Source organism: Cervus elaphus, chromosome 11 (genome assembly GCF_910594005.1).
Source record: "Cervus elaphus chromosome 11, mCerEla1.1, whole genome shotgun sequence".
NCBI classification, from domain to species: domain Eukaryota; kingdom Metazoa; phylum Chordata; class Mammalia; order Artiodactyla; family Cervidae; genus Cervus; species Cervus elaphus.
Window position 1 is genome coordinate 12,864,781 of NC_057825.1, and position 14,579 is coordinate 12,879,359.

Below are 14,579 nucleotides of genomic sequence, written 5' to 3' on the forward strand. Positions count from 1 at the left end.
AAGCCTGGTGTGCTGCAGTCCATGGGGTCACAAAGAGTCGGACACAACTGAGCAACTGAATGGAACTGAACTGCTCCCGCCATTATCTTTATCTTGGAGTATCTGTCCACAAGGGATAGATTTCAGCTGCTCAGCCTGGGGTTCATTTATCCCCTGCCTCACTATGAGAGTCTTCACAGAGTGAAGCTGACATCCATGTTGGGAAACCTGGCTTTTAGAGAAATGGCTGATTTCAGGACTGGAGTAGAGAAAGTGCAAGATGAGTCTGGAATATCTTGATGTGATAGAAGGCAAGAAAGTGCTCAGAGAATGGTGGAAACATCAACAGGCACAGAAGTAATAGCTTATAACTCACTGGACAAAGCAGGAAACCATAAGTCTATACCAACATAAGTAAATGAATAGATGGGAAGAAGTTCGATGAGGGATGAGATATTGATGCAGTTTCAGACTATCTTCCCATTCTGTCTTCAATGCTTATTCTGTTCTTCTCTCCTAGCCAGCTTTCTCAAGGCTTGCTTCATGTCCCTGTTCCTAAGGCTATAGATAAAAGGGTTCAGCATGGGGATTACCACAGTGTAAATGACAGTGACCACCCGGTCCTTTGTCACTGAGTAGGTGGATGAGGGGCGGATGTACACTGAGATGGCAGTCCCATAGTATAATGCCACAACCGTGAGGTGGGACCCACAGGTGGAGAAGACCTTGTGCCTGCCTCTCCCAGAAGGGACTCTCAGAACAGCACGGGTGATATAGACATAAGAGATGATAATGAAGATGAAGGGGCTCATGATCACAAAGGAGCCCTCTGTGAAGGCCAAGAGCTCATTGACAGAGGTGTCAGAGCAGGAGAGCATCAGCAGAGGCTGGACATCACAGAAGAAGTGGTGGATGATGTTGGGCCCACAGAAGGAGAGGTGGGCCATGAGGACGGTGTGGGTGAGTGAGTGGAGGTGGGACACCAGCCAGGATGCTGTCACGAGCTGGAGGCAGCGTCTGGGGTTCATGGTGGTGGTGTAATGTAGTGGGTGGCAGATGGCCACATAGCGGTCCAAGGCCATGGCAGCCAGGAGGAAGCTGTCAGTGATTGCACAGGCCACAAAGAAATACATCTGGGTCAGGCACTGGATGAAGGGGACCTTCTTGCTCTTGCTCTGCATGTTTGCCAGCATCCTTGGCACAATGACGTTTGTAAAGCAGATGTCCACAAAAGACAGGTTGGAGAGGAAGAAGTACATGGGGGTGTGGAGGCGGACATCCCCTCGGATAGCTGCAATGATGACCGAGTTGCCACCCACATTGACCAGGTACATAGCCAGGAAGCTGGCAAAGAGCCACACCTGCTGTTTGGGGTCACTGGTCAGTCCCAGAAGGAGGAATTCAGTGATGTGGCTCTGGTTTCCTCTTGTCATTGCTGTCCCCCTAGTGGAAAATCTAAAGGAATGCTAGGCATGAGTCCTGGCTTGGAATCTCCAGTTCTAAATTCTGATGAGTGGCTGGTATAGTCGACAGGCGTATGGATTTTAGCGTCACACATGTCTGGCTTTCCACCCTGGCTCTCACTGACTGAACAGGGCACAATGCCACCTCCTGGACTTTTATTACCTTCATCCATAAAGACAGAAAGTATGAAATTTACCTCCTCAGGCTGTTCTGTTTTGGACAGGAATTCTTTTTGATTTCCTAAAAACAAATATTAGAATACCTTAACTTCTCCATGAGAAAACATATACATCCTACAGATGGTTTTCCTAGCTCCACTCTCTTTGGGAAAAGTTTGTGAAATGCATTTGAGGGTTTGAGTAACAATCACTTTATGAGTGCCGTGAAATTGGAAAGTCTATGACCCTCCAGGAGATGAAACTTTCTGGTATGGGGACAGAACCAGTTTCTGGAGTTGTGTGGCATAGGGGAAGACCACTTTCTGGCATCAGGAGAGAGCACCTGTTTGGTTGGGTTAAACTTTTTATTTCATTCAGTTGGGTGGTAATTAGGAAGTCATCATGGAAGTAACAGGTGAGTGTATTGACAGTAGATCAGAGGTGAGTCGAGTCATAAATTGTCATCTGAGCATAGGAACTATATAAATGGAGTAAGTAGGCTGGCAGAAAACAGTGAGAGGACTGGATAGCAAGGTTCTGGGCTTCAGGAGCTGGATTCTAATCTGAAAACTGGCACAGAGGAGCCAGAGAAAAAAGCAGGACCCCTGTCGGAAATGAATTATGTCTCTGCTCAGCAATTATAAAGGTGGAGACTCAGCTGCAGTGGAATAAGATCAGCAATCAACTATCAGCCCTCACACCCAGGATCAGATCCTGGTTATCAGCCAGAACTACCTGAGGCTGAGTCAGTCATTCTGTGCCTGGACTTGGGTTCCTACTGTCCACCTTTCCTACAATCAGGATTATTTCCAGAAGCGAGCACAGGAAGTAATCTGCAGATGTCTCTCAGTGATAAAGAGTGAAAAAGATATATAAAAGATGGGTGAGAAGAAGTCTACACCCAAGGACACTGAGAACTAATTTTTTTTTAACGTTTCAAGCCCTTAAATGAAATTCTCTGCATCATTGGAAAGAATCCCTACAGTCTGCATCTCTCTTGGCACTTTCCTAAGATACAATGGCATAGGTTCCTGTAGCATCTTTTTCTCCCCAAAGTGCTTTCGATCAAGATGATTTCTCCTATTAGGAGACCTGATTGACATAGGAGAGGGCCAGGGTATTACTTCTCCAAGGACATCTTCCAGGGATCTGATTGGCTATTCAACATTGTATTCCCCAGTTCACCATTGTATCCTTGTGGTTAAAAAGTACTGATTAAACTTAAAAGCTTTTGGACAGCAAAGGAAACTATAAGCAAGGTGAAAAAACAACCCTCAGAATGGGAGAAAATAATAGCTAATGAAACAACTGACAAAGGATTAATTTCCAAAATATACAAGCAACTCACACAACTCAACACCAGAAAAACAAACAACCCAATCAAAAAGTGGGAAAAAGACCTAAACAGACATTTCTCCAAAGAAGACATACAGATGGCTAACAAAACATGAAAAGATGCTCAACATTGCTCATTATTGGAGAAATGCAAATCAAAATCACAATGAGATATCACCTCACACCGGTCAGAACGGCCATCATCAAAAAGTCTACAAACAACAAATGCTGGAGAGGGTGTGGGGAAAAGGGAATGCTCTTGCACCACTGGTGGGAATGTAAATTGATACAGTCACTATGGAAGATGGCATGGAGATTCCTTAAAAACCTAGGAATAAAACCACAGTATGACTCAGCAATCCCACTCCTCGGCTTATACCCTGAGGAAACCAAAATTGAAAAAGACACATGCATCCCATTGTTCATTGCAGCACTATTTACAATAGCTAGAACATGGAAGCAACCTGGATGTCCATCAACAGATGAATGGATAAAGAAGTTGTGGTACATATACACAATGGAATATTACTTAGTCATAAAAAGGAATGCCTTTGAGTCAGTTCTCATGAGGTAGATGAACCTAGAATCTATTATACAGAGTGAAATGAGTCAGAAAGAGAAAGATAAGTATCATATTCTAACACACATAAATGGAATCTAGAAGAATGGTACTGAAGAACTTATTTACAGGGCAGCAATGGAGAAACAGACGTAGAGAATAGATATGGGGAGAGGGGAGGAGAGGGTGAGATGTATGCAAAGAGTAACATGGAAGATTAAATTATCATATGTAAAGTAGATAGTCAATGGGAACTTGCTATATGGCTCAGGAAAAGGGCTCTGTATCAACCTAGAGGGGTGGGATGGGGAGGGAGATGGGAGGGAGGTTCAAAAGGGAGGGGATATGTATATACTGTGGCTGATTCATGTTGAGGTTTGACAGAAAACAGCAAAATCCTATAAAGCAATTATCCTTCAATTAAAAAAAAGAACAATAAACAGACTTTAAAAGAAAAAAAATACTGAACACAATGAAAGTATTTACTATATGCTAGGCACTGTATGATGATTTAATCCACCTAAGAACTCCCACACTATACAGATGAAGAAGCAGTTACAGAACCACTAAGAGATATTCAATAACTTGCCCAAGATTATATAATAAGTAAGTGGTTATAATTCCAACTCAGAGTGGTTTTGTTTCAGGATTCTGTTCTTAGCCGTTAAACCATACTAATTCTCTCCCTATGAAGTACTTGCAGACTTCATTTGCAGAGTAAACTCAGAATGGGTTTCCCAAGTGGCTCAGTGGTAAAGACTCTGCCTGCCAATGCAGGAGACGTAAGAGACATGGGTTTGATCCCTGGGTTGGGAAGATCCCCCGGAGAGGGAAATGGCAACTTACTCCAGTATTCTTGCCTGGGAAATCCCATGGACATTGAAGTCTGGTGGGCTACAGTCCGTGGGGTCCCAAAAGACTCTGACACAACTTGGTGACCGAGTGCACACAGATTCAGAATAAGCAACTTTGACAACACCTTGAATGACTGGGACGTGTTGCATAGGGACCTGAATCATATTCTTTGGATCAGGAGAATTAATGGAAATAGTACAGGATTTGGGTTCTACTCCTGGTTTAGTTACCTACCAGTTGCTTCCCCTGAAAAGTTTTTGTGCCTAGTTTATTTTTCTTGTGAAAAAATGGAAGTACAATGCCTATTTCCATCAGAATGTTCTGGGCATCAAATGAGTGAACATGTCTTCGAAAAGGAGTGAAAAGTGCTTTGTTCAAGAGTATGTGCTATAAAATTTGTACCAATTATATAAATAATATGTAATGATAGAAGTAATATAAAAAACAATGAAAAGTCATAATTCTCATGTTGTTTAGTCTCTAAGTCATGTCTGACTGTTTTTGTGACCCCATGGTCTGTAGCCCACCAGGTTCCTCTCTTCATGGGATTTTCCAGGCAAGAGTGGGCTTCCATTTCCTTCTCCAGGGGGTCTTTCTGACCCATGGATTGAACCTGCTTCTCCTGCATTTGCAAGTGAATTCTTCACCACTGAGGCACCAGGGAAGCCCAATAATTCTCATACTTAATATATAATAACTGGTTAAGCTGGTTAGGGTAAAAGAAAGTGAGGGAGAGAAAAAAAAAGAAAGAAAGAAAGTGAGGGAGCGTGTGATTGTGTGTAAAATAGTGAGATAACCACTGAAAGGGGAATAAGATCAAAACACGGAGAGCTGCAGAATGGGAGGTATGAGAATTTCCTGGTCAGAGAAGGGGAAGGAACAGAGATTCTAGTGGGCTTCCTGCTTCATAGAGTCTTTTCTGCTGCAGTGACAGATAAATTAAGGGGCTTGGTACTGACAACCAGCCCAGGATCAAATGGTCACTGAGTGTGGTTTCAGGTGCCTCAGCAAAGCCAGATGACCTTTCTTCATGCAATATTTTTCACTTATTCAAAAGCTGTTTGATATGGTGTAATAGACTATCAGCTCCCCAGCTTTTATCATTATTTCTACATATCACCCTTGGTACCAAAGCAGGCTGTTTCTGAGCTGAGACAATGGGAGGGATGGAGAAGAGGACAGCTTCCCTTTCCCATATCATCTGTCTCTTACCTCCTCTGGCCCTCCCCCAGGACACAGCTTCAAATCCTCTCTCCACATCTTTCATCCTCTTCTTTCTTCACCCCATGGCTGACACTCCCATGTGACAGACAGGTCACTGGTGAGGCATAGTGTGAACAGAGAGACCCAGGAGTCCCAGGATTCTTCCACTTTACCTAGAAAAATTCTGCCTTCATGTGTTTTACAGATTCTTTTTACAAGGGATAGATAATTTTGAAGACAAGCTTTCAGTGCTAAAGAAAAGTTTCAAAATCAAATTATATTCTACATGATCAATTAGCAGAGGGCCAGTTGAAGCTTCTGCAAATTGATGCTAGGACTGATGTTAAAGTTGAAACTCCAATACTTTGGTCACCTGATGTGAAGAGCCAACTCATTGGAAAAGATCCTTATGCTACAAAAGGTTGAGGGCATGAGAAGAAGGGGGTGACAGAGGATGAGATGGTTGGATGGCATCACCGAATCAATGGACATGAGCTTGAGCAAACTCTGGGAGATGGTGAAGGACAGGGAAGTCTGGCCTGCTATAGTCCATGGGGTCGCAAAGAGTCAGACATGACTTAGTGACTGAACAACAACAGTTGAAGCCTCAAGAACGAAGTTGGTCATTTAGTGCTGTACCATCAGTGAGCTGCAGGACTAGTGTGACAGTCCAGAATTTGGAAAAGGTCATCAGGAGGATGTGACTGCTGCTTGGCTCTTGGAGCTGAACCTGGGCAATCAAAGGCTCCTCCCCCAACATTTCCTTGGCAATTACACTCTGCCTACTGTTCCCACAATAGGATTGTTCTAAGGAGATGGCCTTAGAGAGCAAGATGTGTTGGGATCATCTGTTGATACACGGACTTAACCAGTTAAGGCCTCTGTATAAACTGTTAAGATTCTGGCAGGCAGGTGTGGAGATGTCCTCCTCTTAAGGCCATGCAAGAAAACCTTGTAAATTCCCTGGCTTACTAAAACTGCCACCTACCCATCCATCTGCCTCTTTCTTCTCTCCCTGCCCTTCGTGTATGGGTGGGGGTGGGGGCAGGTCTGGTTTCAGATTTCACCTAGGAAGCTCTTGAGGTGGTGTCCCCGTGTTGCTCTGAGGCTGCCATAAAGCCATTGAGGTAGACTTTTCTTTGATACAGACTGGCTTTGGGGACATTCTGAAGGCAGGCTGGAATGATGGAAGCTGAACTTTGGCCCATCAGCTTCAGCTACACTCTTCCTCTGAAAGAGTTGACCCCTTTGCTTGGAGTTTCACTCACTCATAGCCAGTCTGCCTCCTTTTTGTGAATGGAGAAGGGAGACAGAGGTGTGTGGAGGAGTTTGAGGTTCTCAGATAAAGAAATAAGGGATGCAGGTTGATGAGGAGCAGATGACCTGTCTTGTAGCCCAGCTACAGCGTTAACTTGTTGCATGTAATTGGGCAACTTGTTTTCCTTCTCTGTAAAAATGAATGTATCAGATAGGAGGGCTTTATGTTTCTGACCCTCCAAGGTAGACATATTCTAGGTTGAATATGGTTGAAGATACAAGCTACTTACTCAGGTAAGGGATGGTGACCTCCAGGGTGGTCTTTGGGGGGGTGGGGTCCCAGTGGCTTCTCCTCAGCCCTCTTGACCATGGTGTCTAGAGGAGGACGGAGGGCTTGAGGCATAGAAGGAATGTTCATATCAGGCTAACAAAAGGAAAAAGCCCCAGATTCTGGAGAGAGGTGTCAAGACCAGCAATACTGAGTGCCTGTGATGGTTGCCTCAACCTAAGATGAAGTTATGAATTCCTGAAGTGACTGCTCTTCTCCCTCCTGAGAGGTGACTCCTCCATGTAACCCCTGGCACTGGAATCATGAACCTTTCTTCCATCCCCAACTATCCACCATCTGACTCTTTTAGGTTCCTCAGATGTTAAGGGATAGGATGGGGACCTGGGAGTACCTGACTGTCCTGCATGTGACTTCATCCCAAGAGGCCAGGCAACCTCCCCAGTTATCAACCTGAGGGAGCTCATTAAAAACTATGCTTGGAGAGAAGTAGGACTTCTCAGTGGAAACCAAGGAAACTCAGGCTACCATGGCAGTGTTTTTGTTTTTTTTCCATTTATTTTTATTAGTTGGAGGCTAATTACTTTACAATATTGGAGTGGTTTTTGCCATACATTGACATGAATCAGCCATGGATTTACATATATTCGCCATCCCAATCCCCCTTCCCATCTCCCTCTCGACCCGATCCCTCTGGGTCTTCTCAGTGCACCAGCCCCAAGCACTTGTCTCATGCATCCAACCTGGCGTTCCAGATAATTAGTTGCTTGTTGTTCTAGTGATTTTTAACGAGACAGGCAAATGCATAGAGAAAGCCTGAGGCTTCTCCCAAGATGTGGAGGAGAATATGTCAAGAGAAGAGTTCAGGTCTTTATATAAAAGTTCTTTGCAGATTAGTTGGTGCTAATATAACCACACTTATCAACCTGTCCACTAAAACAAACACTTAAGAAACTATACATTACATAAAGTTTACTATTGTAACCATTTTAAAATGTATTAAGTGGCAGTAAGTACATTCACACTGTGATGCAACTATCATCACCATCATCTCCAGAGCTTTTTTATCCTACACGGAAACTCTGTACCCACTGAGCAAGAACTCTCCATTGCTCCCTCTCTCCAGCCCCTGGAAACTATTGTTCTACCTTTTGTCTATGAATTTGATGATTATAAGTATTTCTTATTAGTGGGATCGTAGAGCATTTCTCTCTCCAGCCCCTGGAAACTATTGTTCTACCTTTTGTCTATGAATTTGATGATTCTAAGTATTTCTTATTAGTGGAATTGTACAGCATTTGCCCTTTTGTATCTGGCTTATTTCACTTGAGTCTTCAGTGTTCATCCATCATGTGGCATGTTTGTTTTGTCCATTTTTAAGGCTAAAGTGCAATTCTGCAGTCCAAGTAGAACCTCAGTCTTAATGTTTGCAGAAAAATCTTCAATTTGATGAGTTACTATATCAGAGAATGACAGAGTTGTGGTTCTTTTTACTGGCTTTTCATTCAGCAGGCATTTAGTCGTGTCAACTGGAATGGGATTTGTTTCTCAACTGCTGTGTGCACTTACCCAGCAAGAAGCTTAGTTAACCTGTAAGAAGCCTTAATGGCTTTCTCATTTCCAGTTTGAAGGACTAGAAAAAACAATTTTGACTTTTTTTTATTGTAGTAAAGTATACATAATACAATTTTTGACCCAGAGTGCTCCTAATATTCATGTTTAAAATAGTCACTTTCTTTCTCTTTAAATGCAAAACAATTGGACTTAAAATGATGTTGCAACCTAACTGGCATCAAAATACTATTTGCTTTATATGGCACAATAAGGTAAGTCATTAACATTTATAAAACCAAAGAACAGCTAGCTTTGTCATTTTTAAATTTCTTTTTTACAAGTTTACCCAATTTCCTTGGGGTAGACTTCTCCCTTTCATGATTCAGAAAACTTCTAATATGCCAGTTTCACTTGTTTTAGTAATTTTAAATGTAGATATTGCAGTTGTGGGTTGAGAAGGTGAATTTTCTTATATGTCCTTCTTTTGAGCCAATGATCCAATTTCAGCCAATTGTTAAGTATAAGAAAATATAAGAAAAATGTAAATAGAATATCAAAATTTAACAGGTATTTTTAAAACTTAAATTATAAAATACTTAGAGATTTCAATAAGATTTTGAAACAGAGAAGTTTTGAAAAATCAATAAGTGCTAACAGTATTATCAAACCAAATAAAGTATACGTCCTTCTTACTGAGTTTCCATATAGGTGCAACAAAAATACCAGATTTCAAAAGAATTTATTAGATGATAATGAGGTTAGCGAGAGTACATGGTATATAAACAATAAAAGCACAGAAGTACTAAAACCAAGCTGAGTTTGTCTTAAATACAAAATCAATATGCAGAAATCTGTTTCTTCTCTGTACACTAACAGCAAACTATTACAGATATTATGAAAATAATCCTACTTACAATTGCATCAAAAAGAATAAAATACCTAGGAATAAATTTAACCAAGAAGATGAAAGACCTGTACTTGGAAAACATTCATGAAAGGAATTAAAGATGACACACGAAAAATGTGAAGATATACGGTGCTCATGGACTAGAAGAATTTATATTATTAAAATATCTGTATTATCCAAAGCAATATACAGATACCAATGGCATTTTCAATAAGACTAGAACAGCTCTGTTTATTGAAGAGACTCTCTTCTCTTCATTATATATTCTTGATGTCTCTGTTGAAAATTAGTTGATGGTGTATGCTTTGTTTTATTTCTGGGTTCTCTGTTCTGTTCCGTTGGTATTTATGCTGATACTATACTGTTTTGATTACTGTTGCTTTGTAATATATTTTGAAATCATAAAGTGTGAGGCCTCTAGCTTTGTTTTTTATTCTCATGATTGTTTTAGACATTTTGATTTCTTTATAGTTCCGTATGAATTTTAGGATTTTGTTGTCTATTTCTTTAAAAGGATAATTGGCATGTTAGGATTTAATAGAAATTGCAGTGAGTCTGTAGATCACTTCATATATTATGGACATTTTAACACTGTATTGCCTCTACCTGCTTGGATGGTTTCCACTATTTGAAATGCTCTGTCCATTTCTTATTTTTATTAAATTTCATCTGTCCAAATTCAACCCATCTTTAAGGACAATTCAAGGAATCTTTCCCAATTCTTTATGAAGTCCATGTTATGTCTTATAAATACTATTAGAATTTTACAGTTCCTTAAGTACTGACTATTGTCAAGCTTATGAGGGAATTACTTGCTGAGAGCTTTCCCCCACTATATGGGTAGCAGAAACTATTTTCCTGAAATCAAAATTTTTAGCAGTACTAGCTTGGTATTGGGGATTCCCTGGTGGCTCAGATGGTAAAGCATCTGCCTGCAATGTGGGAGACCCAGGTTTGATCCCTGGGTTGGGAAGATCCCCTGGAGAAGGAAATGGCAACCCACTCCAATACTCTTGCCTAGAAAATTCCATGGATGGAGGAGCCTGGTATGCTATAGTCCGTGTGGTCGCAAAGAGTCAAATACGACTGAGCGACTTCACTTTCACTTTAGCTTGGTATTGAACATGGATCTGGTCAAGGTCATTTATAAAGACTGAGTCATCTGGTTTCTGGTTCAATACTCTTACTGTGATTCAGCACCACTTCTCATCACCTCTTTGGATATCAAGTGAAAAAATGGGTACAAAGCAAAGATAACCTGATCATCTCTTAGGTCATCACCCAATTATGACATTTAATCTTGTTGTTTTTTCTATGAGTAAATTCGGTCCCTTGATTTCCTTAAACCCCTCTTCATATCTTTGTTCCTCAGGCTGTAGATAAAAGGGTTCAACATGGGTGTCACTATCGTGTATATAACTGTGGCTACCCGGTCCTTCACCACTGAGTACATGGACAGTGGCCTAAAATACACATAGATGACACTCCCATAGAAGAAGACCACCACGGTGAGGTGGGAGCCACAGGTGGAGAAGGCCTTCCACTTCCCAGTGGCAGAGGGGATTTTGAGCACAGTGATGATGATTCTCAGGTAGGAGAAGAGAATGCACAGGAAAGGGGTGGCAATGACAGCTAGGGTCTCGGTCATGACCACCATCTGGCTGGATGAAGTGTCAGAGCAGGAGAGCTTGAGCACAGGCTGGGTATCACAAAAGAAGTGCTTGATGACGTGGGAGGCACAGAAAGACAGGCGGGACATGAGTAGCACACGCAGCAAGGCGTGCAGGTGAGAGATGGTGCACGAACCCAGCAACAGGAGGAGGCAACGCCGTGGGCTCATGACCACATCATAATGGAAGGGGTTGCAGATGGCTACCAGCCGATCTATGGCCATCGAGGCCAGCAAGTAGCTGTCAGTGTTCCCCAAGGCCATGAAGAAGTACATTTGGACCAGACAGCCCACATAGGAGATGAATTTTGTCTCTGAGAGTAGGTTTACCAGCATGTTGGGCACAATGACTGTTGTGAAGCAGATATCCATGAAGGACAGGTTGCTGAGGAAAAAATACATAGGTGTGTGGAGCCGGGAGTCAGAGTGGATGGCCAGGATGATGAGTCCATTCCCCACCAGGGTGATCAAGTATGTGATGAGGAAGACAGCAAAGAGGGGTTTCTGCATCTGGGGGTTGGAAGAGATGCCCAGGAGGATAAAGTCTGCAGTGCTGCTGCTGTAGTTCTTCATCTCCATGTCCTTGACTTCTTGGTCAGGGTTTGGAGGTGCCATGGGAGAGACGTGAAGGGCAATTTGATGAAGATGGCACTTTCCTAACCTCCAGCCTATTAAAAAAAAAGGAAGCCCACTGCTTTATGTTAGGGTTTTAAAGAATCCTTATTTCAAGAAACTACAGAGATCAGGGGATAAAATCCAACAAGGGGAAATGTAAACAATTTTAAGGTACTCCCTAAATGAGAAGCTAAGGTTTTCCCAGGTGTTCTTAGAAACATCTATGGAGCATAATTTTTCTGAGTTCTCTTTTGAAAGGTTCTTAGGTTGTTTTAGGTTTTTGCTTGACCAACATCCCTAATCAACTCCCTCATTCCTCCCTGGCCTTTTTCTTCTTGTTGTAGGGGAAAAGTCTGCTGGGTCCCACCTTGAATCAGGATGCTTTCATTCAAGAGGTCCTAATGAATGGGGTCCTCTCATTTGGATCCTCTTCTGTTCATATGTCTAGAGGTGGTGGTGATGGTGGTAGTAGGGGTGGGACAAAAGTGAGCATTGAATTTCACCCATGCTTCTCAGTATTCACAGAATTCAGATGAGAATTTTTTTATGGCTTTGAAGCAAAGCCTGCTTAATGTTTATTTAAGCATTTCCATTTGTCTAACATGTTCTTGATGCTCAGATTCTACGTTTTTGGTTCAGGGATGCCACTCTAAATAGTCATATTATCAAGAATGGCCTAAATGGCTATTCTACCCAAAGCAATCTATAGATTCAATGCAATCCCTATCAAGCGACCAACGGTATTTTTCACAGAACTAGAACAAATAATTTCACAATTTGTATGGAAATACAAAAAACCTCGAATAGCCAAAGTAATCTTGAGAAAGAAGAATGGAACTGGAGGAATCAACCTGCCTGACTTCAGACTCTACTACAAAGCCACAGTCATCAAGACAGTATGGTACTGGCACAAAGACAGAAATACAGATCAATGGAACAGAATAGAAAGCCCAGAGATAAATCCATGAACCTATGGACACCTTATCTTTGACAAAGGAGGCAAGGATATACAATGGAAAAAAGACAACCTCTTTAACAAGTGGTGCTGGGAAAGCTGGTCAACCACTTGTAAAAGAATGAAACTAGAACACTTTCTAACACCATACACAAAAATAAACTCAAAACGGATTAAAGATCTAAATGTAAGACCAGAAACTATAAAACTCCTAGAGGAGAACATAGGCAAAACACTCTCCGACATAAACCACAGCAAGATCCTCTATGACCCACCTCCCAGAATATTGGAAATAAAAGCAAAACTAAACAAATGGGACCTAATTAAACTTAAAAGCTTTTGCACTACAAAGGAAACTATAAGTAAGGTGAAAAGACAGCCCTCAGATTGGGAGAAAATAATAGCAAATGAAGAAACAGACAAAGGATTAATCTCAAAAATATACAAGCAACTCCTGCAGCTCAATTCCAGAAAAATAAATGACCCAATCAAAAAATGGGCCAAAGAACTAAACAGACATTTCTCCAAAGAAGACATACAGATGGCTAACAAACACATGAAAAGATGCTTAACATCACTCATTATCAGAGAAATGCAAATCAAAACCACAATGAGGTACCATTACACACCAGTCAGGATGGCTGCTATCCAAAAGTCTACAAGCAATAAATGCTGGAGAGGGTGTGGAGAAAAGGGAACCCTCTTACACTGTTGGTGGGAATGCAAACTAGTACAGTCACTATGGAGAACAGTGTGGAGATTTCTTAAAAAACTGGAAATAGAACTGTCATATGACCCAGCAATCCCACTTCTGGGCATACACACCGAGGAAACCAGATCTGAAAGAGACACATGCACCCCAATGTTCATTGCAGCACTGTTTATAATAGCCAGGACATGGAAGCAACCTAGATGCCCATCAGCAGATGAATGGATAAGGAAGCTGTGGTACATATACACCATGGAATATTACTCAGCCATTAAAAAGAATTCATTTGAACCAGTTCTAATGAGATGGATGAAACTGGAGCCCATTACACAGAGTGAAGTAAGCCAGAAAGATAAAGAACATTACAGCATACTAACACATATATATGGAATTTAGAAAGATGGTAACGACAACCCTATATGCAAAACAGAAAAAGAGACACAGAAGTACAGAACAGACTTTTGAACTCTGTGGGAGAAGATGAGGGTGGGATATTTCAAAAGAACAGCATGTATATTATCTATGGTGAAACAGGTCACCAGCCCAGGTGGGATGCATGAGACAAGTGCTTGTGCCTGGTGCACTGGGAAGACCCAGAGGAATCGGGTGGAGAGGGAGGTGGGAGGGGGGATCGGGATGGGGAATACGTGTAAATCTATTGCTGGTTCGTGTCAATGTATGACAAAACCCACTGAAAAAATAAATAAGTAAATAAATTAAAAAAAAAAAATAAAAACTATAATACTTCTATCCAAAAAAAAAAAAAAAAAAAGAATGGCCTATATTACCAAGATTAATCTTTTCAATATATTGAATTTTCTGATTAAGAAACTATGAAGTTCTTGTTCTGAACATTCTAATATTATAGGAAATTCAAATGCTACATGCAAGAGCCCCATTTTCACTAGTGTCATGGAAAAGACTGGCAAAATGATCTGTGTTGCCACTATCAAACTACACTGTTCAGATGATAGTCTGACCCAAAGGAAAACCTTTGCTGTCTGACCCAGCAAAAAAGCAAAATGGAAGAAACAGAAGGCATAAACATTAGAAAAATTAAACTTGTCATTATTT

General features: G+C 41.4%; 2 protein-coding genes across 2 annotated transcripts; both read right to left on the reverse strand.

The window, feature by feature from the left end:
- Positions 1 to 470: 470 nt before the first annotated feature.
- Positions 471 to 1,412, reverse strand: LOC122703001 (olfactory receptor 1L4-like). Its single transcript, XM_043917068.1, has one exon. It carries the CDS (start codon positions 1,410 to 1,412, stop codon positions 471 to 473), a length of 942 nt encoding a protein of 313 aa, XP_043773003.1.
- Positions 1,413 to 9,843: 8,431 nt separating this feature from the next.
- On the reverse strand, positions 9,844 to 11,805 carry LOC122702989 (olfactory receptor 1L4-like). Its single transcript, XM_043917048.1, has 2 exons — positions 10,872 to 11,805; positions 9,844 to 9,854 (listed from the first exon to the last, which is right to left on the reverse strand). The coding sequence occupies exons 1-2, from the start codon at positions 11,803 to 11,805 to the stop codon at positions 9,844 to 9,846; spliced, it is 945 nt and encodes a 314-aa protein (XP_043772983.1).
- Positions 11,806 to 14,579: the final 2,774 nt, after the last annotated feature.

What these genes read in the sequence shown, in the direction of transcription:
- LOC122703001 (XM_043917068.1), bottom strand. Translation starts at nt 1,412, where the DNA reads ATGACAAGAGGAAACCAGAGCCACATCACTGAATTCCTCCTTCTGGGA.
- LOC122702989 (XM_043917048.1), bottom strand. Translation starts at nt 11,805, where the DNA reads ATGGAGATGAAGAACTACAGCAGCAGCACTGCAGACTTTATCCTCCTG.